The 26,058-nt window shown below is 46.7% G+C and overlaps 1 protein-coding gene across 2 annotated transcripts; it reads right to left on the bottom strand.

The window, feature by feature from the left end:
- On the bottom strand, positions 1 to 26,058 carry LOC118210930 (espin-like). Of its 2 annotated transcripts, XM_035387457.1 has the most exons (13): positions 24,889 to 26,058; positions 22,824 to 23,017; positions 19,629 to 19,815; positions 19,095 to 19,277; positions 16,770 to 16,901; positions 14,748 to 14,901; positions 14,341 to 14,609; positions 10,869 to 11,024; positions 10,068 to 10,290; positions 7,586 to 7,609; positions 5,167 to 5,327; positions 4,456 to 4,800; positions 1 to 3,171 (listed from the first exon to the last, which is right to left on the bottom strand). In XM_035387457.1, the coding sequence occupies exons 1-13, from the start codon at positions 25,180 to 25,182 to the stop codon at positions 1,168 to 1,170; spliced, it is 4,326 nt and encodes a 1,441-aa protein (XP_035243348.1). In that variant the 5' UTR covers positions 25,183 to 26,058; the 3' UTR covers positions 1 to 1,167. The 2 variants fall into 2 exon arrangements, with proteins under 2 accessions (XP_035243348.1, XP_035243349.1); XM_035387458.1 differs by lacking the exon at positions 7,586 to 7,609.

The following is a 26,058-nucleotide window of genomic DNA, read 5'->3' as shown; positions in this document are numbered from 1 at the left end:
TAATTTTAGATAAACTGTGTAATACTTTCAAATTCAAAAGCATCTGTTCACATTTCATAAAACATGAACATATTTAATGTCAAAATACATACCACTTAACACATAATATCACACAAACTGCAACTGCATGTATAAAAATTCAAGGACAAAAAATGTGAATCCTTTTCTGAACCCTTCCCCCCTCACCTCTTTAATACCTTTTGAAAAAGCAAGGTACTTCACAACCCAAAAAACATTAAGTACAGATAAACAAAGATTTTCTTTTGTCAAAATATAACATTATGGACTCTTTGTTGGTTCATCCAGCAAAAGCAGTGGCTGTTGTTACAGTAATGCTCCAAATGGTCTAGAATTCAGTCTTCACCATCCTCATGCTGACTATCCCACAGGGAGGAAGCATAAATTGGCCTTAGCCTTTCCCAGGGAGGGAGGGATGCCATTGTCAGGCTATTCACAGCCTCATTGCATTATAGCACCTCCTCTGGTCAGTGAGGTGCCTGCAGTCTGCCAGAACCAGCTACTCCTGGGTCTAACTCATGAAGTGGAGAACGCCTGCTGGCTGCATGTGTTTCAGAGAGAGCACTCTTCCGAAATGAAGGATCTGAAATATGACTTTGAATTCAAAATTGGGAAGGACAGAGATAAAAAAGGATTAATAATTAGCAAAGAAATAGGATTTATGACTAAGTGATCAGGCACAGTCCGGGTTCTGTACCAGTCTGTAGAGCTCATCCAAACACATTGGAATGAGTCAGCCATTGCTTTGACAGAATGAGTCAGCCAGCGACACCTACAATTTACAAGCTGCATAAAATAAAATGCACAAATGAATTATGGTATCCCACTTTGCTTCAGTAAGATACATTTGCAGCTCTAGGAAACCTCAGCCAAGAATGACCCATAATAAGCCAGCAGGAGCTCTTAGAAAAAAAACGTATTTAGCAAGTAGCTATTTTTTCTTTATTGTAGGATTCGTCTTCAGGCAGCAATGGGCAGATAGAACTAGCATTTCAACGGCCTTTGAACGCTAAACTCTGCATTACTTAAATTTACAAAAGCCTGGACAGCACAGCAGGGTAGCTGTGACCCAGTTACTGCAGTTACACGTCAGTGTGAGGGAGGCTGGGAGCTGTAGTCTCTCCATGTTTTATACAGAGAAGGAGGAGGTCACATGTCAAAGAGCTCTGCCTCCTTCTCCTTCCAGAAGGAGAAGCTGCGGTCGATGTACCGGCAGATCTCCTCGTTGCTGAACTCTCCGAGCTCAGAGATCACCTGAATGGAGTCCTTACGGGTCACTGGGAGGGGAGTCTGCTCCTCCCATGAACCCTCTGCTGTTTCCTCTTCCAGCAGGGGGGTGAGGTCACACAAGCTGTTTTTCCTATCCTGTATGGGGGCGGAGTAGCTTACACTCTCTATACTTTGTAGTACGGGGGCAGGGACAGGGTCACAATGGCTACCATTGCTGTCCTGTATGGGGGGAGGGGTGGGGGCAGGGACAGATACACTCTCCTTCATGTCCTGTGTGGGGGGGTTCCAGCCCTCATCAGGAATGGGGGCAGGGTCACAGCTCTCCTTCCCGTTCGGTGAATTGCCAGGGGCGGGGCCAGGCTGTGTTGCGGGAGGTTCCGGGGCCATCATCAGCAGTTCCTGAGGCAGCGCCCCATCCGGCTCTTCGGCGGGTTCCCCAAAGTACCTCCGCTTTATGTCCTCAAAGCCGTCGGCCCAGTCCCGCCTCCCGGCCTCCAGCTCCTCCATAACCTCGCGGTGGAACTGGCGGATCAGCTCCCAGCTGTGGGTGCCCAGGCGGTCGAACATCTCGAAGCACAGCAGGTGCCTGAACCTGCGCTCGCTCCGCGTCATGCTCATCTCCAGCAGCTGGAAGTAGCCCAGCATGAAGAGGTCGAGGGTCAGGCCGTCGTAGGCCACGGGCATGCCGTTGATGTGCGGCAGGAAGTGCTGGGGCCAGTAAATGATCTGGGCGCGGCTGAGGCGGCGGATTTGCCTGCTGGGCACCTGGCTGAAGATCGCCCTCCAGTGGCAGATCAGATTCCCCACCACCTGCTTCTCCTTCATCAGGTAGATCAGCTGGTCGTCCTCGCTCTGCAGGCTGCCTTCCCCGCCGCTGCCCGTGCTGCCCTGTCTCCTGGGAGACCGCGGCCGGACGGCGCCGGCGAAGGTGTATTTCCTCCAGTGCTCCAAGAACAGGAAGACGATTCGCTCCTTCCTGAGGTCCGTCCACTCCTGCATGTAGCTGAGGTCTGTCTGCACCTCCAGGCTGCGTGTGGGCTGGTTGGGGCGACACAGGGGGTCCGCGGGCTGGGTCTGGGAGTGCTGGTCCAGCTCGGGCTGGGCCAGGTGTGCCGATGATGCCCCGTTGAGAGGAGCGTAAGGGGGTGCGGTCACGGCCTCTCCGTTGAAGGCCGCACCCGTAGCGTCCGGCGGCGGAGGTCCGCTCGCGTCGGTCCAGTGGATGTCCTCTGTGGAGCAGATGAAGTCCTCCTCTAAGATAGGCTCTGACCTGTGGCCCGCGGGCTCGCTTCCCACAGGCAGGGACCGCTTGCGTTTGTAAACCCTGCTGGCGCTGTCCTCGGTCTTGGGCTGGCTCTGCAGCTCGTAGTTGGCCTTCAGGTTCTTGACGGACACGCCGCACTGCTTGATCTCCCTCTCCACTTCCTCCCTGGTGGAGAACGACTGGGATCGTCCGATGTTCGCGGGGGCGGTGGCTGGGGGCGGGGCCGGGGCGGCGGGGGCCGTCCTCGGGTCCCTGCGCTCCTCCCGTATGTACCCGGAGTACACCAGGTCCAGGATGTCTATCTCCTTGCCCCCCAGGGTGGCCAGCAGGATGGCCATGTTCTTCAGCAGGGTGGAGATCTTGCTGCACCACTCGGGCAGGTCCTCCGCCTGCCCGTGGACCTGCCGGGGGTTGACGGAGAAGTGCTGGCGGTGGCTGAGCGCGGCGGAGACGGGCAGCAGCTGCGTCAGCTCCCGCTCCAGCTGCTCCAACTCCTTCTCCACTGCCTGCACCTTGTGCATCACCTGCAGGTTCTCAATCTGCCGCTCGATGCGGACGAGGTCCGCCTCCGTCATCAGCTCCCCGAACGGGCCCAGGATGGCGTTGTGGGTGTGCGAGTAGTGCCAGTCCTGGGGCTGGCCGTACCCCTGGGCAGATAACTACACCAGGGGTCAAACAAAAGAAGAGAAGCATGGCCCTCAGGGCACTGACCGCTGGACAGCTTCACTGCACACTGGTTCTGTATTTACATGCAGTCAGTGGTGTAATGGTGGGCTGGTCAGAGCCGGGCTGAATGGCAGAGTGTAGAGCACAGTGTAGTGCAGGAGATGCAGCAGAGCAGAGAAACGCTTGGAGATTTGGCCTCAAATCCACAATCTGTGTGTTTTTGTTGAGCATTGACAGACAGGGAATTCAATTCCTTTGATAAAATGTTATGGTGGAAAAACAGAATATGTTCAAGCCCTGTTTAGATGATCTGTCAGCACAAATTGATATTGTCTAGCAGATTGAGATTTGCAGACACCAAACCAAGAGGAGAAGATCAAAAAAGATCAGAAAGATGAAAAAAACAAGAATCAAAGACCTTCACAACTGACATATTAGTACTGCCCCACAAATCAAAGACGTTGCACAACACCACTGAGTCAGCATGTAGCACTTTAGAGCTACAGTGTACAGTCACCAGGAAATAGCCTCCTCCATAGAGTTGAACAGCACCTCCATCGGTATATCAAAAACCATATACCAGTGCAGCCAATTGTGCTGGGGCAAAGAGGCTAATACTGGGATCTACACTGCTCTCTGTAAGTATCCATGACAACGCACATTAGCAAAGCTTTCTCAAAATGCAATCCCACACAAAACACATGCACTGAAGTCTACTTCTGGATATTATCATTTTCTTTCCTATTTATTTACCTATGTGGGTAGAAGCAAGTTACACTCCCATTTCATGTAGTTAAGACAAACAAGTCCTATTGCTGTTTGCGTTCATTTTAGATGGAAATTGTAGTCATATTTTGGCAAATCAAAACACGGTTCTGGTTCGGAGAAGTAGCGTTCATTCCTGTTTACGCAGCCAGTGTGTTTGAATATGGAATTTGGTTTAGAACTTGGTTTGGGTCATACTGGATTTACTGTGCAGAATATGTGATATATTTGTACAGTTAATGCCCAATTAATTAGAATGAGTTTGAATTGTATGTGTGTGTATTTTTGTGTAATTGAGGGTAATATTAAACATTAAACCAGTTGCTGCTCCAACTTCATATTCTTCATATACCTGCTGTCTTTACATACCGTATTTCCAAAAATAAGAGAACTCATGCAAAAAAGAAACAGAAGTAAACACACATGCACATGCACACACACACACACCCACACACACACAAACATACAGACAGAATCCTCAAACCCGTGCAGCACCCTTTGACCCAACGTACCTTGCGTTTAAGATCCTCCTCCTCCTGCATCTTCACCTGCAGCTTACGCACCATGACCTGGCGCTTCCACTCTGGGATGGCCACGCCCTGCTCGTCGTGGGTGGGGACCAGGGCTTCCACGTCCACCAGGCTGCCCCGCCGCATGTGCCCCAAATCCACGCTGCCGTTGACCGCGTGGGTAACCGGGTCGCAGCCGCCGGCGGGCGGGAGTTTGTGGGCGGAGCCGCCAGCCGGGCCAGGCGGGGGGGCTGACGCTGGCAAAGGGGAGGCGAGGGGAAGGGGCGCGGGAGGTGGGGAAGGAGGCCGTGACAGTGGAGCTGCAGGCGGAGGCAAAGGGGCCTCCACCTGGAAAAGAGGACAAAGCATTTTCATCAGGGATGCCACTCCCACTGTGATGTCACTGTGCATTTTACTAGCACACCAGAGGCTCTTACCACCTGTAAGATAACATTATATACGGACATCTACATTTCTCCCTCTCTGTCTCTCTCTCTCTCTCTCACACATACACACACAACACACGTATACACACCCCAAATATAACTGTTTAAATTTCATTGCATCTCATATATAGCATGGTAGTCTGACCTACATGCACTACATTTAGCATAAACCCTATTTTTCCACACAAGCCCCAGGGGCCACCTTTAAAATATTGTTCATAAAAGGAACAGGATTAAGAAACGAAATAGACATGTAAACACCGCCTACGCTGTTCCCTGTGCTGCTCCCTGTGCTGCTGCTGCTGCTGTTGTGTCCAGTAATGTATCCTTTGCTGTGAGGAGTTGGTTTCAGGCTCTTCCCTGCTTTGATCTCTGCCAGCAGCTCCGCATTGTCACCAGTTGGGGACATCATGTTGAATGACTTTGTGCCTGCAGTAACCACACACAGTGAGTCATTGTTGGGAAAAAAAGAATAAAGTATCGCTAGGATACTGAGAAGTGATTCAATATAGAACATACTCCTTGAAAATGGTTACCTGTCTTGGTTGATGGTTGATATCAACATTAAAAAAAAAAATTTCAAAGCGCTCTTCTTTAGAAAATGTATTAAATTCCTTTATTAGATATGACTTTAGTCCAATATCTACAACATGAAGCGTGTTTGATTTAAATAACTCATTTAACGTTTTTAAAAATCAAACGATTGATATTAATAGACTAAATCGTCAGAGCCGTTAATGCAACAGTTATAAATACGTTAACCAATAATTAAATAATTAAAAGTACAAATGTTGTTCAATTTCAGTAAATTTATATAGGCTATATTTTAATATCAATGTCATTATAAAGTTCGACTACTCTTTGCTTAACCCTGCGCATCCCATTTTATAGATCTCAGAACCGCATTCGAATTCATATATACATTTAAAAAATCGTATCTTTTTTGCAACCAAAAAAACCTGACACCGGAAAAATAATGAACAGCCTTTATGAAGAACATCCATTGCTCAGTTTTGAACAAAATTATAGATCACCAGCGGGGGGTGGTATATTCTAAGTTGAAATGGAGAGCCGAAAGATGGCGCCTTGTTTTAAAATTGCTCCTCCATCGGACTCAGACGAAGGCCTACATTCTCTCAATTTAGGGTGTTGTGCACTTTTGAAAGCGTATATAAAAATGCATGGCTGTGTCTGTGAACACCGACATCGGTCGAATACGTTGGCTAAGGATAAACGAATTATTCGGCTCAAGTGCACTGAGAAAACCGACCCTTCGCCGTTTTTAAGGTAGGCAAGCATTTTTTACTTAAAGAGTTGTTGCTGCTTCGCCACTAGTTCATTACTTTTAACTCATGGTCAGTCCAAAAAAAAAAAACCCCATTACAATCTGATTTGCGTTGCTTTTTGTCAAAACCATAAAGATGGAGGGCAGAGAAACTCATGCATGCATGCTGAGGTCTGGTTGGTGCTACAGTTTTGTTTCGTGTTTATTTGTAGCTTCGATATTGAGGTTGAATTCTGCAACTGTGTCTTTTATTTTTCCTTATGGGGTCATTGCATTGCTTGGCTGCTGTTTTAAGTTTGGTTCTCAGCTAGCTCTAGCTAGTTGGCAGGAAAGGTTAGACTGCTGTCTTTATGGCAACTCTCTGGTAACTGAGTATGTTAACAGCACTGCAGAAGCGGATCTGTCTAGTCACTGTTCATTCATCAGCTGATGCATACTGAGCTAAGACAACCTTGTTTTGCAGGAGATGCCTTCCATGAGATCAGATGGGCAGATAATGGCCATTATGGCATAACAGATAATAAATATGATCTCATGTTTTTCTTGACATCTCAAAGGGTCAACAAGATCTCACTAACACTGGCCACCAGCAATATCCCAACAGTATGTTGTTTGCTAAGCATTATGTATCGGATTGTCAGACTATTCTAATGTCAGAAAGGGGAACATCTATAGCAAATGTAATGGACTGTATCTTTGCTTTTGAGCCAACTGGAGCATGACATATATTGTACTTTGTATCATTATCTTGATGTTGTGGCTTGTCATGCCTCCTAGTTTGACTAGGTCAGAGAGTTACATAATGAGTATTGTACCTTATTGGACCTGTGTTTTGTAGTTGTTCCAGTGACCTTCAGTATGCACTTATTGTACGTTGCTTTGGATAAAAGTGTCTGCCAAATAAATGTAATGTAACATGCGAAGGGTCATTTGGCAGTCCGGTGTTTGGTGTCCTGACTAGAAAGTGCAGTTATGTTCATGGGCAGAGCTGTGGTGCTGGCGTCATTGTTTGTAAGGACACACTGACGTTGGCACAACAGTCCTTCCATTGCACATGGAAGACCTTGAGTCTAAATATGCCATGTGGTACTGATCAGTATCCTGACTGAGAGATGGTAAGAGCTCAATGTATAACATTTAGGCAGCATGTAAAAATAAGTTTTTGCAGGAACCAGCAATGTCATTATACCATTGTGCGGAAAGTATCGTTTTTTCTGGTGAATTTTCCCACACAGTAGTAAACACAATGGCAATGTAAATACCTACTCAGTGCAATCAATGGTAACTACAACTCTACAGATGAAGGGCAAAATGCAGAAAAAGATCCAATGCCTGATGGCACAAACAGAAGTGATCACATTTCTAAAACAAAAGAAATACGCAAAACCTTCACAGTACTCACTTCTCTTTGGTCTGCTTATGCCCTCTGGACAGAGCCGTAGAGAGCAGGACAGAGAGGGAGACAGAGCACGGCAGCGTTGGAAAAGAGGGATGGTGGCAGGCAGAGATGAGCGAGAGAGGGAGAGGGGTATGGTGATGAACGGGTGAGAGAGGAACGAAAGACACAAGGGTTAGAAAAAGAAGAAAACACTTTGGTGATGTGGAGAAGTAATATGTAGAAGTGCAAGGTTTAGTGAAAGGTTCACAATAGATGGTAGAAAGATTTATTGTGCTTTTAGAAAGGTGCTTGACTGTTCACTTTAATTTAAAGCTGGAGTACTGTAACCTAAACCTAAGGCTTCCTTCATGACCACAAAGACCAGTATCATGAAGGAAAGATAATATACATGAGAGAGAAAATGTGAGACATGATCGTACAGCATTTAAATTGTGATACAAACAGTTATCTGATCTAAGGGAAACCCGTGGAATGCCATTACAAATTAAAAATGAAGTTCAACCCCTTCCTTAAAAAAATTCTCCATTTGGAATGAGAAAATATTCTAATTTTATACACATGCAACTTTTTAAATAACATTTACATGAAACCAAACAGAAAAATGGTATAAATGTAGAATGATATAAATGCCATGCAGATTTTCATGATTGTGTTATGCTGATCATGTCAGGCCTACGTGATCTGACTTGTGGAATGGTTTTCTCCTAGCGTCTAACCAGTCATGGTTAGACTTTACCTTGGACATGAAGAAAAAAACCTGTAACCCTGAGAACTGGATTTTTTGGTGTGTGTGTGTATGTAAGCATGCATGTCTGTGTGTGTGTGTGTGTGTGTGTGTATGCATGCGTGCGTGTGTGTGTGTGTGTGTGTGTGTACGTGTATGTGTGTTTTAATAATTACTGCCCTCTTCCTTCTTGAAGTCTCTGAGTTATAGATAAGAGAGTCTGCCAGGTGACTGTAATCTGTACAGTACAGTGCAGACTGCCCACACCCTGTTTCTTCTGGCATGGTTACATCACCGGTCCAAAGAGTAATTCCCTAAAAAGGCTAATGGCTATACCTGTTTCCACGGTAACAGTACCCAACTACACAACATTAATGTGTAATCAGGCACAGGGAGGACGGCCATGTCTGTTTCTCTGCCCTAGTTGCTGTGAGGTGCAGAGAATGCCTGAGTTCTCCGAACCCCTTGGAAAACCAATAGGCCTAAATTAGCTAAATTTAATTAATATGAATTAGCTAGCAACTCCTTATCAGTTCAGATTTTAAAAATTTTTAAAGATTTTTTATTCATTGAACTGAATAATTTCCTAACCCAAGGTTCAATGTAAGTACAGGTGGAGCTTGTGAATGGCATTGTTTCTGAATGCAATCACTGTACCAGCAGCTGTTTTGCAATAATATGCTACATTTTCCCCGATTATGAAATTATAAGAAACACCCCAGTATCCTCCTCAGGATTCAAAACTACCTGTGAGGGAAGGTGGTCTGTGTCTTCAACGAAATCTAACTTTCAGGGTGATTATTAAATGAGTGACTAATCCATGAAAAAGCAGTTTTTTGCAGTGGTATTGGTTTATTGTTGCCTTATTCTTTGCAGTAAAGTAAGAAGAATGAAATGAAATCTGCCAATTGCCTTTTTGCAGAGTCAGTAAAAGGTGACATTGAGACACACCACATATACACGGTCTGCAAGGACTTGCTGGCATTGACTGAGCTGTATGTCGGATTGGTGATCAAACTGAGACAGAGTTCCAAATTAAGATATATTTCTCTCCAGAGATGAGGCGCTGGGAAACGTGTCCGCATTATTAGGGAAATGTGTACATCGAGCCCTCATTCTGCAAATTAGAATTTGACTGTCTAAGTCATATTGACTTCCTGGGTTAAAGAAAAAATGGTAAAAAAGAAAAAAAAACATTTGTGCAGGTGTTCCAAAGCAATATTAATTGAAATTATGCTACACAGCAAAATAGATGAACCGCTATCTGGCTGCATAAAAGCACACATTTTTTCATTGAATAGAGATGGCAGTAATATTCTGCATGCCACAGAGGAGCAGGTGGAATTTTTGCCATTTCTACCTGTATATTCATTTTAGGGATAGTTCATTTTCTGGAGTTCGTTGATATTACTTCTGCTTTAGTTGGTGTTTACAATTGACCCAGAAGGTTTTTGTGTGAGGAAGTTTTAGATATTCATAAAAGTTTCTGAGGACCGGCTGTCTTTCAGTGGCAGCTATGGAGACATTTAGGGTTTTTATTTCCTATGGCAACACTGCGCTCAAAGAACAAAGTACGGCACAATATAAAAACTGATATATATCTTTATTATTGCGAGTAAACTCTATAAAATTGAACTATTGACATGCACAACCTCTAGAAACATAACGTCACCGAACAAGCTGCTTTGTTTCCTGAACTGTATTTCCTTGCTCTAGACCACATAGGCGAGGGAGAGAGAAAAAGGAAAAAGGCGTGCTCACTTCCTGAAGAGGAGGATGGTCGGCGATGTTCGGTGCTCTTTGGGGGCGGAGTTTCTGGGGGCAGCGGTGGTGGTGGTGGTGGTGGTGGAGGTGGAGGGGGAGGGGGAGGGGGATTGGTGGAGGGGAGGGGAGGTGGCGGAGGTGGTGGAGGGTGCTGTCCCTCCACTGGCCCATTATCTAGAGCGGGGGGACTGTCCGCTGGTTCCTCCAACAGTTCAGAACCCTGGGGACAAATGAACATTCTTTCAGTCCCAAATCCTCATTACCTCACACCACATAGAGTACCACACACTGTATGGACCATCACTGCACATCGAAAACCAACCTGTAACCTCATATCGAACCACTCAAGGCTACCACGTACCTGAAAGAATCATATACCATACACAGAACATCTCTCTCTCTTTCTCACACACACACACACATGCACACATACACCACATGTGCGGCACACACACACACACGGTTTCATGCCTGAAAAGCCAGCATTTGATAAAAATGAAGCTATAAACTAAAATATCAACAGCTATGCTGATGTTCAGTCCTTCGTATAATGATGTTCACACGATTTAAAATATATATTTAATCATGCCATTAATTAGTTTGTTTTCTGAGTGTCGGAGTGCCAGCCCGCTGTATCCCGTTGTAAACCAGGTGAAGTTACACCCGGTGTATATCATCCACATTAATTTTTCATTGGAAGGTCGCTTCCTAGTTCCTACAGCACAGCAGTATCCGTTCTGCGCTGTAGGTGCCTGTGGCCTGTCGCTGTGCGCTGGTGCTGAGGGCCAGTCGGCTCACCTGCTCGTTGGGCACCATGGCTCTCGCCCCGCGGTGCTCGGCTGGGTCGCTGCCCAGGGCCTTGTAGTAGTCCCCAGTGCTGGGCTGCTTGTTGAAGTTGCGGGACTTCCTGTTCGAGTCGGCCCTTCGCAGCCTGTCTGGATTGTTTCTCGGAGTCTGTTTATTCCAGAGAGAAACGGAACACGGTGTGCAGTTAATACCATTTATGCCTCAGACGTTGCGTTAACGCAGGATCGTGCGTTTTCTACACAGAAAAAAAGCCAAAATGCAGAATAAAATACATCACTTTCTACAAACACAGATATTCCTAGGTCTTTTTTTTTTAAGATTGCAAAGGCGATGACACAAACTTGAACAACAAAAAAAAAATTGCTCCTGTTTCTTTGAGCCAATCATCTTTTGGTGTCTGACATTTGTGTTGTTTATTGATCATAATATTTACACAGCAGTTGATAGCATTGTGAGATTCAAAAAGAAAGCGCTTAATTTGAATGAACAGTCGAAAATGAGATGTCACGCTCCAGCTAGCTTGCTCAACATGAGTAAATTAAAACATAAATCACTTCTAGGGTTTTTAAATATTATTAGCCTGTGTGGGAGAAATTTTCTTTGCTCAGAACGCCAAAAAATAATTTGTCGCTTATTTCATCCCACTAATCCTGCTACTTCATCCTGCTTCTCTTACAAGTGTCACAATAATTTTATGATTGACGAACATTCATTGTGTTATTATTGTGGGTTAGCATATTATGGCAAAAATAGTTATTTTTATCAGAATGAAAGTGAACTACTGTAAAACACAGATTTTGACATTTCTTTCAAGAGGCAGCATTCCATTTGCTAGGATGACCTCTGTGCCTTTGTTAAAAAACCTTTATGACACAGTCAGAAATGGTCTTTTTACCATTCATCTTTGCTACAAACAAGCTGGGTTCTGGTGAACATCAGAAGGTGTGCCTGTATTTGCGGCCTGAAACCTCAAATTTTAAATTTGACTAGATTTTAGAGTTGTCTGAAAGGACACAGCTGGCATTGTTCTGCTGGGGGTTTAAAGGGTGTAAGTTAAGCTCTTCCCATTGACCTGCTCAGCTCCCACAGGCTAGCAGTCTTTGAAGTGAGAGATGTGCCTTTCTCTCTCTCACTCTCATATATCTGTCTGAAAATTCATGAAGATTTCCGGGAGTCGAAGCAAGAATTGATAAGGTCCGAGTAACGTAGCTGAGAGAATACTCAGAAAACTCGGCCAACTGCGTCAGTATCACTGAATTTCAACTACCCACGGCTTCAGTAGAGACGGCATCCAAATACAATTTACAGTTCAGTCAGTTTTAGTCACATACAGACTGTGTTCTCTACTGTCTGTATTACACAAGAAAGCATATCGTTAACCCTGTATCTGGAACAGAGACATTGACTGCAAAACAGACCACACTCTCAAAAACAGACCACACCCTCCAAAACAGACCACACCCTCCAAAGCAGACCACACCCTCCAAAGCAGACCGCATTCTCAATCCTCATTGTGTAGTAGAGGACACATCCCCAGTACAGCCCTCATCCATAAAAACACAGGTGTAATGAGACTGGCCATTCAGCCCTCAGACTCATCACTTTGCCTTTCTAGAGTGCATCTAACAGTGTCAAACATCGGGATGGACACTCCAAAGATTCTCTTAGGAGTCCTGGAAGACTATTCCATGCATTACCTGCCTGGATGAAAATATATCACAAACAGGCAGTGACATTGCTGACAATTGGAAACTGCATTTTAAAATGTTTTCCTCTTTTTGAAGTTTGAAGCTTGAAATGTAGCTCATTCCTCTAGTGATTCTTCCCTACATGCTCACACCCCTACACTTTGGTGTTCAACATTAAAGTGACCTACTTTCAATTATGAGTTACCTTTTGCTAATACTTTGCATTTATTTTTTCACCTTTTTGTTTTTAGTTACAATGCATGTGATGTTTAGTACTACAGGTCCAAACCGGCTCTGCTTACTATAACCCCCAGTTCTTTATTATGTACACTTTGAACTGAATCCCACAAGTAATTGACCACATAAAATAGCAAAAAAAATTAGAGAGCAGTAAAATAATGAACCCAACTCCTCATCAACTATTTGAGTACATAAAATAGTGAAAACTTACTATAAATTTAAAAATAAATAAATAAATAAAAACATTTGTGTTAAGGCTTTTGTAGAATAATCCCTTTGAACTAGCTTACCTTGAGCACCCTCCCCTTCAGTGTACGAAGTGTGAAAAATCGAAAGGCTTCAGGAATATTCCTGGGTTCCTGCTGTTTACGTGCAGGGCCACAGATGCGTCCCAGGCAGGAAGGGCGAACATCGTGGCTGGGCTCCCCTGATCTCTGCCTGTGCCCGGTCCCCGCAGCCCGCCTCCCAGAGCCTCCCGTCACCCGAGCCCTGCCCCCGGTGTCCGTGTCACCGCAGCCGGCCTCTCACCTTACCCCCTGCCCAGCAGAGCCGACCTATCGCAGCGCGGCGGCGCGACGTCACCGCCCGCCACCCGCCCAATCACGGAGCAGGAAACCCTGCTGCCTCGCACGAGAAGCCCGTCGTCCAAAACTGGGTGAAACATGGCTGACCGATCTCCAGTCTCACGGGCTCAGAGATTACCTCTCCCTCGGCAAAGATGACAACGACGCGTGCGCTCGTGTGTCTGTGCAAGCGCTTGCGTGTGTGTGCACATTACATAAACTGCAGAGGAATCTGTGTACATGCATGCATGTTGCCCTTGGTAAAAATATTAACACAGCAATGTGCGTGTATGTGAAAATCAAGAGAAATTTGTGTGTGAGTGTATGTACAGTACTGTGAAAAAGTGTGCCCTCACCTGTTAATAGTTTCTTGGCACTTTTGCAAAATAGTCATAACTTTTCCATTATATGCTCAACAACAAGGTTATTTAAGGAAGTTTTAATAGTTACTGAAAATTTGGGGGGGAGGACTTACAATATCCTGTGTCTAGAACGAGTGTGTGTGTGTTCGCGTACGTGTGCAAGCGTGTGTGCGTGGGCATGTCCGCGTACGTGTGTGTGCGTGGGCGTGGGCGTGTCCGCATACGTGTGTGTGCGTGGGCGTGTCCGCATACGTGTGTGTGCGTGGGCGTGTCCGCATACGTGTGTGTGCGTGGGCGTGTTCGCGTACGTGTGCATGCGTGTGTGGGCGTGGGCGTGTCCGCATACGTGTGTGTGCGTGGGCGTGTTCGCGTACGTGTGCATGTGTGTGGGCGTGGGCGTGTCCGCATACGTGTGTGTGTGTGGGCGTGTTCGCGTACGTGTGCATGCGTGTGTGTGTGTGTGCGCGCGGGTGTGTCTGCGTACATGTGCATGCGTGTGTGCGTGCGTGTGTCCACGTGTGTGTGTGGGCGTGGGCGTTTTCGCGTGTGTGTGTGGGCGTGGGCGTGGGCGTGTGTGTGTGGGCGTGGGCGTGTTCGCGTGTTAACTCACGTCCTTCTCCACGTGCCGCAGGTTGCTCTTCACCTGCAGGTAGATCTCGGCGGAGGCCTGGTCCGCGGGGGTGCTGGGCGCGGTGTAACTGGGCGGGGGAGGGGGGTGCCGCTGGGTGTCGGGCGGGGGAGGGGGCGGGGGAGGAGGGAAGGCCGGAGGGGGGGGAGGGGAAGGGGAAGCGCAGTTTCCCTCGTCCTTCCTCTGTGCTGCAGTCGCCAGGTCCGGGTTCAGCAGGTCCATGTAGGAGTCCATGTCTGTACGATTCGGGTCTGTGCAGCAAAGACCACAAACACAGGGGCAGTGTTTATCAGAACCAAGACCGCTCACTCCCTACCACCTGCACTGGATCAGGAAACTCATATTTCCCAATGCAGTGATGTTTAAGACGAACGCTGTAAAACGCTGACCCATGTGGTTGCCTGCAGGTGGCGCTGTGCTCCTCCTCGCATTGGAAGAGCTGCAGGAGTCGTAGTTGGCAGGTGGGGAAGAGACGCCTGAATCGGGCTGTTTGCACTCCTGTTCTGCTGAGGGGTCCCGCGACAGCACACGGTGCCCCACGCTCTGGAAACACACACACACGCACGCACGCACACGCACACACACACACACACACACACACACACACAGGCGTGCACATGCACACACAGGCGCGCACACACACAGGCGTACACACATACGCGCACACGCACACACACGGGCGTACACACATGCACAGGTGTACACAGATATGCACACACGCACGCACACAGGCATACACACGCACGCACACACACACACACAGGCGCACACACACAGGCGTACACACACGCACACATGGCACATGCACACAACAGGAGACACTAATCAGAGCAAAATTCTAAAATATGTGAAAAGAAAAAAATCACTGACAGCTTGGCCTCTTCTCTTTAATGCTGAATGTTTTTGATGTCATCTTGTAAGTCATACCAATTACCAGCTCTGGCATCGGCTTGGGGGTAGAAATCTAAGATCATAAGAGTTCTGCTGTTTTAACTGGCACGGGAGCAGACGTGGAGGCGGTGTCAGTGGCTGTTAATGTCTGATACCAGAGTGCCTCCTGTGAAGAAAAGATCTGAGCTGATCAGATCAGTCCCTCTGGTCAAGGTGACAGCTGGCCTGATTTAGTGATGGCCCCCCCGTCCCTCCGCGTCCTGCCGGAATAGGATTACGTCTGACAGGCGGCGAGAGCAGGAGTGTGTGCCTGTGTGGGTGTGTTAACGTGTGTGTGTGTGTGTGTGTGTGTGTGTACTGCATGGCTGTTACTGTGAATCACAACATTAGGCATAGTGAGGACACAGCCTAGAGAGCTCTGCTCTCTGTTTAATCAGAGGGGCTAAGACCTGTCCTCACAACTTCAGCTTTTCAAACACAATCCCCTCTGAGCAGCCCATGCGCCCGAAACAGAGTATAGCACTAGCATCTTCTACCCTGTCATCTGTGATCAATTCACAGCTCATGTCCAGTGTACAACAGCTGCTACACACATGATGGGGGTTAAACCACAACTCCAGTTGGTCCAGCTGGGTCGTACAGAAAGCCTCCCTCAGTCCCACAAGATAACAAAGAGCAGCTTCACAGTGAACATCATCTGGACTTGTGCTAATAAAGTTATGGAGCCAACACAGGGAAACAGAAAGCACACAACACATACTAAACCTATAGAACATGGCAGGCATACCTATGTGCTGAGCACACAGACACCTACACCATTTCCGTTTAGCAAGGAGCACAAATTCATCCAGTGAACACTGGAACCACACGGCAGCCAGCTGTTATATTTCATAAAGCAGAACTCGGTGGAGTGCAGTGTCTGACTGCTGTGTGCTTTGGCATGTTTTTCAAAAAACACATATGAGAGGGGCTGGTAGGGTGGCACTGAGAAGGGCCAGCAGGGTGGCAGTGGGAGGGGTCAGCAGGTTGGCAGTGGGAGGGGACGGCAGGTTGGCAGTGGGAGGGGTCAGCAGGGTGACTGGGAAGGGACGGCAGGTTGGCAGTGGGAGGGGCCAGCAGGGTGGCAATGGGAGGGGTCAGCAGGTTGGCAGTAGGAGGGGCCAGCAGGTTTACAGTGGGAGGGGACAGCAGGGTGGCAGAGGGGGGGGGGGGTGGCAGGTTGGCAGTGGGAGGGGTCGGCAGGTTGGCAGTGGGAGGGGTCAGCAGGGTGACAGTGGGAGGGGTCAGCAGGTTGGCAGTGGGAGGGGCCAGCAGGGTGGCAGTGGGAGGGGTCAGCAGGTTGGCAGTAGGAGGGGCCAGCAGGTTTGCAGTGGGAGGGGACAGCAGGGTGGCAGAGGCGGGGGATGGCAGGTTGGCAGTGGGAGGGGAAGGCAGGTTGGCAGAAGGAGGGGCCAGCAGGGTGGCAGTGTTTGGGGGCTAAAGGGCGGAGGGGGCAGGGGTGAGCTGACTGAGGACCTCACCATGTTCTCCACAGTACGTAGATATTTGGCACACTGCGCGTGTCCGTTGTACTCGGCCAGGTCTGCCGCTGTGAAGCCGTCCTTGTCCCGCAGCCCGAGATCGACCCCGTTCACCACCAGGATCTGGCAGCACTGCGCGTGGGGAGCAGTCATTGGATCAGTGCTGCACTCAATAAACACACTAATTCTGCAGTGGAAGTGCTGCTTGACTGAATGCCCAGGTGCTAAATCCTTCCTTTATGCTCGACAGTGCACTCGTCTTCATTGTGCAAAGCCAGTTAGTACAAGGTAATATAAATAATGTAGGAGCTCCCTAACTGCTACACAGTAAACTGCGTACATGCACGCTTGCACACACACACACACACACACACACACACACACACACACACACGTCCCTTGTTCATCAGCTCATATAAAATCTCATCATTCCTTTGGCTGGCAGTCTGTTCCTTTCAATGTCCTAATACAGCTGTTATACCTATAGTGGTGCCATTTGTAGCTCTGCAGACGTTTTCTCTCAAAGTAATTTAAAAATTTGAATCCAGCTTCCTCCCACATTTGGGATGCCCAGTTGCACCTGTAGGCCCAGCCCACTGTCTCCACTAGGACTGTCACTTTTTTTGTTTGATAGTTTAAATCTCAGGAAAATTAAAAACTTGAAAATATGTAATAAAGGTTTTAAACTTTAAAATCCTGTTGTCTAGGCAAAATAAGCCCAGCTGTGCTTTGTGCTCACGTGTTGCACTCATGGTGGAACTCAGTATCGAAGAGGCCGATAAACAACAAGCTTTGTTATCGTTTTGTCTGGTGGGTACACCGTTAGGTAGCCTAAAAATAAAGTTCATGCTATCCTTCTTGCTGGTGTAGGCTACACATTCCAAATGGAGGAGCCGAGAAAAATAGCAACTCCACCACACATCAGGAGCACCATTTGGAAATATTAAAGATTCTGTGCCATTGGAGACAAAATAATAACCAAGTAGAAGGTTGCGTGCAAGATATGCAAACAGTAACTGCCCTGCTAACCCCCCAAAGGCTGAAAAAGAGATTGGTCAGTTCAGTTTAGTTTAAGTAAGCCATGCCATTGTTGAGAATTAATGACTCATTATTGAATTAATTTAAGTAATTTTTTATGAGTCATTTTATTGCTGCGAATGGCATCATTGGCATTGTCATATGATCTTCCCTGGTTTTATTTTAATAAAATTCACACACTGCCATAAAATAAGATGTGTGGGGGGGGGGGGGGTGGGCGGGAAGTTGGTGGGGAAATCCATTATGGGAACATCTGAGGGAACAATGGGCTGGGGGAACAGAGGTACACCCCCATCTCCACCGTGCCTGCAGTGTCTCCACAGGGCTTGCAGTGTCAGTAATGTTTGAACCCTGTAGTGATTTAACCCACACAGCAGTGTGTGGTACTAGAACGATTCTGAGCTAGCACATGTAGGTACAGCCCGCAGCTTTGGAAATCAGAACGCATTCCATTAATAATCCTATTACTGTAATGCAAAACCCCACATTGCCAGTGGAGGAAAACTGTCGCCGTGGTTTTTAGCCCTCAGTAGAAAAGGCTGGCCAGAGGATAAAACGTTCTTAACGTCCTCTTAGTAAAACGTGACACCGCCACCAGTGTACAAACTACTGCTTCTGGGTCAGAGACACAATGTGGAAATTCATCATTAAATGTCTGTGTTTATGTGGGCTCACAATAAATTCAGGGGCTTCAACCATTTTACAGTACAGAACTGTCAAGTGGTCTAATTGAAGATAAATTCAAACCCTAAATTATGAATGAATCATTCTTCCATACTTTTGTGAGGGTATAACTATATGCTACAGTAGGGTTGAGAGTGCTGGATTAGTCTCTGAATCCCTCAAATTTACCTGCTGAGGGAACCAGTTGGGTGAAGCCTCCCCAGGTCACTTCTCTTCTCTTATTCTCTTCTGGAGAGTTTTTGGCCATTTTGTTTTTGGACTTTTGGCTCCATGATATGTATGACTGCCTCACAGCGCTAAAACACTTTACTGCATCACTGCACTGCTCTACAGATGCTGTCCAGCACCACAGCACTAAAACGCTTTACTGCATCACTGCACTGAGGTACAGACACTGCACTGCGTCACAGCACTAAAACGCTTTACTGCATCACTGCACTGAGGTACAGACACTGCACTGCGTCACAGCACTAAAACGCTTTACTGCATCACTGCACTGAGGTACAGACACTGCACTGCGTCACAGCACTGAAACTGTCCAGGTTCTGTGAGGCGCCAGTGCTCCCCCAGAGGGGAGGAGCCTCCCAACAGGGCCACACACACCTCCAGCTCGCCGTTCTCCGCAGCGTCGTGCAGGGGGGTCCCGCCCCAGCAGTCGGGGGCGATCTCGCTCCCGTGGAGCAGGAGCCAGCTCAGGACCTTGGCGTGGCCGCGACTGGCGGCGAAGTGCATGGCCGTGGCGCCGTCGCCGTCGCGGTCCGACAGACCGACCTCCGTGAAGCTCATCTGCAGAGAGACCGATCCGAGAGCGCACATCAGCAAGCGTCCATGTTTTTGCTTTAACCGCTGCTTTACAGCTTTACGCTTACACAGAAGTATTCCATCGCAGATGACTCTGGCAGGGTCAGAGGGTCAGGACTGGAGGTCCTGGGGTGGAACCATGTAAGCCATCCCAGATTTGAGAGTCTGCTCGGTAACTGAGCCTGTCCGCCGGTGGTCCTGTTACTAATGGCCGGCATTATCGGAGGGGACGTCACCTGACCTGACCTGGGAATCATCCCCCCGACTCATGGAGTTTCCAGAGGACAAGAGGCCGTTGCTATGGCCACAGAGCACGCGATGACACGACGCGCTCACCAGCCAGACGATGACCATCGTGTGTCCCATCTGGGCGGCGGCGTGCAGGGGAGTCATTCCGTCATTGGCTCTGATCCGGGGCTCCGCCCCGCAGTCCTTCACCAGGTACTGGACCACCTCCAGGTGGCCCTCCTGACTGGCCAAATAAACGGGCGTGGCACCATTTTTTGTTTGGGTGTTGACCGCACTGAAATGCGAAGCACAAACGGAAAACTGAAGGCTCGATACTGCGGGAAAATAACTGCATGGTAATAGACTCATGATGACATGTCATTCATACATCTGTGCAGTCCTTACAGGACATCACTGCAGCCATTAATCCCCAGATTGAACACAAGAGTCCTGATGATAATCAGCAGGTAGTGAATGTTCATCAGGACAGACCGTGCGGAAGTGCCTGAATCATTTATGAGTGCATCTAGGCTGAGGTCTCTCCTGTACAAACAAGGCCTAGAGAGTGGGGCACAAGATACTATGGTAACACAAACACAGGCACACACACTGACACCCCCACCTGACTCACCCAAACACTCTTACATGCATGGAAGACGCACTGCCAAACAGTCGCTGGTTGCGGTGACAGAAACAGATAGGCGTACCTTCGGGGTTTGCTTTTGCTGGTCAAAGCGGTATTTTTCTGACTGCACCTTGCCCAACAGTCGTTTTCAGTTACAAGTGTAACGAGTTACAATGAAATAACCTTAATTATTAAAAAATAATAATTAAAGTTGCCGCTCCAGTAGGCTGCCTGCTAAAGCCTGACGTTGTTTCAGTGGCTCTTCCTGTTTGAATAATTCAGACCTTAAATAATAAGCTTTACCTCAACAGAAATTTAAGAGGAGCAACAACACGTGTGGGTAGCACTGCGATGAACATAATCCAGAGACCTGGCCATCACTGCACTGTTACGCACTCTCATGCCTACCATCACACCAAATTATATTTCACATCTTCAAAAAAATAAAATAGAACAATACCTACATTTTATAATGTATAATAATGCACACCAAAAGACTTTCTATTAGTTAATGAAGAGTGCTGTTATATCATGTATACCATTACATAACCACGTGATACAACCTTATTCTGTACATCCTCTAAATAAGGATGTCTGAAAAAAAAGTATAACATGGAAAATTATTTGGTCCATATTGAGAACATTCTCTGAATTGAGGGAATCGTTACAGAGGGAACAAACACTCGAGTCAGTCCTTCATAACAACATTAATTATGTTTGGGATCACGGATAATTGTAGTTATCTGGTTATGGAAAAGCACACAATCCCAGGCAGCCAATGAGGAGCTGACTTGTACAGGAGAGTAAATGTAAATCTCTTGATGTCTTAGGTTAAACATCTTCTGCAGAGAGTCTGCTGTAAGCAGACTGTAGAAAATTCCTGCAGAGTGGCTGCGATTGGTGGACTTTCACATGTGATGTTTGTGGACGAAGCCCCGCCTCCTCCTTTGACCCACACAGTAATTAAGCCCTGGCAAAGCTTTTAAGCTGCACTAATTAACCACAGATTTTTCCTGTGCACATTCTGCTTTAAGTATGAATCTTTTCTTCCCCTATTCTGACAGAAACCTCTTCAGTGAGATCACCACACACAATTCTAGGTTTACAGTTTTTTTTAATCCTGAAAAACAGACCAGGAAAACTTTGAAGTCTGCCAAACAAACTGACAAAAATAACTGAGGGGTGCTGAACTTTTGTGACAGTCTATGGTTTCCTTCTTGCAAATACATGAATTACATAATGGTTATTTACTGTGTTCTGGCAGCGCAAAGCTTTCCTATAAAAATGTTATATCCAACCAGACTCTATCCCTGGTTGCAACCATAATTTTTTGAATATCACCCTGACAAATATTGATGAAATATTACCAAATTGAATGCACTGATTTAATGACTCAACAGCACAAGGCAAGTTATAACTTCATCTAGCTGGAATGGTTCACCAAATGCTACGCAGATATTGATTTTATTCACGAGCACCACGGTGCACTACTTCTGAGGCAAAATGCTTTGATTCTATTTATCATCATGTAACATGAGTTTACATTTTGCCTGCAGTGCACTGTTTCAGAGCAGGAACCTATCAAACAATGTGGGGGACTCTGCAATCGATGGTGCAGCTTGGCTCTATACAGAGGAAATGGAATTAAATGTTCCAAATTATAGGCTAATTACAAACTTTGCCCCACTTATCAATAGGAAGTACATGGCTAAGCTCTTACAGTAAAAAAAAAAATGGTTGGTTATCTACTTGTGGTGGCACAATAATTGACATTTTAAATGGGAATGGACTGTACTCTAAATTTAGCCCTTTTAGTTAAGAACAGAGCAAAATAATTCCAGGTACACATTCGCAGATGACTGGAAGTAAGAGGATGTGAGATAAGCAACTGAAGAGGTCAGAGGTGCGTTTGGGTAGGCGTGCCAGTGAAAACATTGCAGTGCGTTGTGAAGGGCGGGAGCTCGAAACGGAACATTACGGGCTGCCCAGCAGCTTAATTGGTAAAGGCACCTGTGCTGTATTAGAGCGGTCCTATCTTGTTCTTGAGCGGTCCTATGCTGTATTAGAGCGGTCCTATCTTGTTCTTGAGCGGTCCTATGCTGTATTAGAGCGGTCCTATCTTGTTCTTGAGCGGTCCTATGCTGTATTAGAGCGGTCCTATCTTGTTCTTGAGCGGTCCTATGCTGTATTAGAGCGGTCCTATCTTGTTCTTGAGCGGTCCTATGCTGTATTAGAGCGGTCCTATCTTGTTCTTGAGCGGTCCTATGCTGTATTAGAGCGGTCCTATCTTGTTCTTGAGCGGTCCTATACTGTATTAGAGTGGTCCTACTTTGTGCTCGAGCGGTCCTGTGCTGTATTAGGGCGGTTCTCTGCTGTATTAGAGCGGTCCTGTGCTGTATTAGAGCGGTCCTGTGCTGTATTAGAGCGGTCCTGTGCTGTATTAGAGCGGTCCTGTGCTGTATTAGAGCGGTTCTCTGCTGTATTAGAGCGGTCCTGTGCTGTATTAGAGCGGTCCTGTGCTGTATTAGAGCGGTCCTGTGCTGTATTAGGGCGGTTCTCTGCTGTATTAGAGCGGTCCTGTGCTGTATTAGAGCGGTCCTGTGCTGTATTAGAGCGGTCCTGTGCTGTGCTATATTAGAGCGGTCGTACCTTGTGCTCAAGCGGTCCTATGCTCTTACCCTGGGCTGTGCCCGAGCAGAAGCCTCAGAGATGGTAGGTCTCCCTTGGCAGCAGCGTAGTGGACAGGCAGCACCCCCGTATCCGTGGGAACCCTGGGGTCCGCCTCTTGGCCCTTCAGCAGCCAGTCGGTGATCTCATGGTGACTGAAGCGGCAGGCCAGGTGGAGGACGGTGGCTCCAGACCAGTCCTTATCCTGCCAGAAGGAGGCGCTAGTGAGCTAAGAGGCCAAACACACTCAAACAGAAAAGGAAGTGGGGCTCACTGCACATCAGCGGAGAATTTCCTGTTCCTTATGCAGGAGTGTCTGAAGTGGAAAAACAGGAGTACATTAAATCATAAGAAAACTGTGGTCAGCTGTGAGGGAACAGATTCATGCAATCAGACATTCAGCACAATCCTCGAGTTAAACATAGCCTACATATTTTGCACACAGGCTGTTTTAGCATGAGTCACACACCTGCATCTGACCACCGCACACCTGCATCTGACCACCGCACACCTGCAACACCTGCAACACCGAGCAATGACCCACACACTCTACTCTAGCCTAGAGGACAGATATTGTGTGAAATTTTATTTTTCATTGTTTTAACTACATCAAATATAAAATGATTCTGTAGTTTAAGCAGCACAGTGAATGAACACCTTTGGATAAACTGTATAGAAGAATGAATGCAGTAATGCAGGAGAGTGAGTGAGTGTGCATATCTGACCAGTATAGCAAAGGGGGTGTGGGGGACTGAACAGTGTACAGCATGTGATTGGTGGAACCTATGAACTGACAGACTGCCTGCATCTTCCCTAACTGTTAAACAGGTACTTCACCTAATGCAGTGGGCAAAGACTGATGCAGACAGAAGCCCATCAAACTGCTGGAATCTCAAATTCAAATCCTGGAGGGCTGTTGTGCCTGTTGGTTTTTGATGTGTTCCTGTACTTAAGTCATTGATTGAAAAATAATTCTGCAAACCTTGTTTAGAAGGCGTAAATTGGCCCCTGACTGAATCTCAAAAATCACAAAAACCAGCAGAGACTGTGGCCCTCCAGATCTGTAGTTTGAGACTTCTGCATTAGAGGGAACAGCCTTCCCCACTACATGCCAAAGGACATCTCTCAGTGCCCAGTCTGTCATGATGTTCTCCTAATCCACCTCTGTGCTATATATAGGATTCCCCCTAAATCCTCAGTAGAGCCTTAACACTCTTTGGGTACCAAGGAGAGTCCGTTTGTAAACCAGTGACTTCACATGTTCTTGTCCTCGTTATTTGTAGCCCCACACAAACCCTTTCTAGACCATGATATCCAGAATTTTACTCTATCAAAATAATTTAAATGGTACTTATTCTGAGGGGCTATGCCTACTGCTACATATTGGGGCTAATACTGCATAGTGAAACAGCACAAAATGCCTGTTGAAAATATGATGACATTCTGCCGTAAAAGATTTGTGTAGTTTTTCTGAATAAGGTTCACTGTGCAGCATTGGGACAACTAAATTATAGGATTAACTACTTTCACCTCAGTCACAGGGTTATGGGGCAAAGCAGTTCAGGAACCTATGAACCGGAAGCAACCAGATTTAATCCTGTGCACAGAATCATATTTAAAATGTGTTTGGAGCTCGGAAACACAGGCAGCAGTTCATGATGTAGTGTTCATAGAGGGCAGTGCCTAAGACCAGAATTCAAGAGAAAGTATTTCCCAAGGGGAACGTGTATTATTATACTGACTCAAATGGCTGACATTCCAGAAACAAGTGTATATTTCATGTTTTAAGCTCGTTGGAGGAGTCTTGCAATGAAAGAGATGATAAAGTGCCTCTATCAGAGTTAAAATGTTTTACGACGTGGTTTATTCTAAATACCAGGAGAACAAACGTGGTAATACTAATGCACCTCCTAATTAGTTCTAATTTATTACAGTGCGCGCAGAATAGATTTTACTGTAGTTCACCGGACCACATCTTCCCAAGCATTTCGTTTTTATATGAGAAAAACTATTTGCTATTTGTTTAATAGTTCGTTCTCGTTTATCACAAAGAGAGGAGAGGAATAAAACACTTACCGAAGCCTTGCACCTTCCATGCGTTATTAGCCACTGCAGACAGGCCAGGTTACCGGTTGCGGCCGCGTCGTGCGCTGGGGTCGCGCCATTCCTGGCAAGACAGTTGCCGGGTAGCCCAGCTTCTTCCACCAGGTAGCGCAGACAGGTGAGTTTGCCGGACCGGGCAGCGTGATGCACGGGAGAGGCTCCGAGAGGGTCCTTTACATCTTTGTGAAGTACTTTCTCAGCAAAGAGCACTTTCAGAGTCTGAATATCACCCTGCCGTGCGGCGAGAAAGGCCTTCTCCACCACCATGCTATCTGTTGGTCACTTACTCCCGAAATATATATTACACGGCTCCATCAAAAACAATTGCCACATATTATTATGCAAATCTAGTTTCGTTTATAGCCTAAATGTCCTGTAGATCTTGTTATTAGAATTGGATTTTATCTGTGCGCACAAGCTACTTCTCCCCATATTCTACATACTGAATGATAAATTATCGTCGCACGTGTTGACTAATAGCATAAACATAGCAAATCTATAAGTTGAATAATCGAAGCGGAGATAGACATTATTTTATTTTTGGAGAGATTATACTGTAGCAGCCTGTCCATGGACACTTGTTGAAACGCTTCTATATAGAAAACTAAATGGCGTCTGTAAACTGCTGTCAATGACCGAATCGAATGCGTTAAAGGTAAACAGTTAATGGGATGCTGCGCGAGGCCCTTTTTCATATAGCTACGCGGTGCTGTGTCTAGTCCCCTTGCAGAATTAGGTTTCTTCTGACAGCACAAACTTGCTGACCCCAGAACACTCATTACAATAGGCTACTCCACTATCTGAAACAAGTCGTCCACTTACTTCATCTTAATGCACGTACTTCATGCATTATTTTCATTGTTCCTAGAGTTCTCCTGCCATGAACCCGCATTCTCTATCCGCCAACCATGGCTGCGTACGATGCCTGAACGGACTGGGCCACTTGTTGAATAATCCATAAAGAGGAGGATGATCACTTCTTCTCTGAGACATTTGGCCGCTTGCAGCACGTTGCAGTCTTAAAGGGACATTGCCTTATATCAGCTTGCACTTTCTCCTTTCCTAGTGCACGCACAGTGTAGTGCATAAGGACAGTTTACAGCAGCCATTCGATATGCAGATCTAGTTCTGGTATATGTCTTT

This window comes from Anguilla anguilla, chromosome 13 (assembly GCF_013347855.1).
Source record: "Anguilla anguilla isolate fAngAng1 chromosome 13, fAngAng1.pri, whole genome shotgun sequence".
In the NCBI taxonomy this organism is placed as follows: domain Eukaryota; kingdom Metazoa; phylum Chordata; class Actinopteri; order Anguilliformes; family Anguillidae; genus Anguilla; species Anguilla anguilla.
The sequence above is the reverse complement of the archived record's forward strand: the minus strand, read 5'-3'. Positions and strand labels throughout refer to the sequence as shown.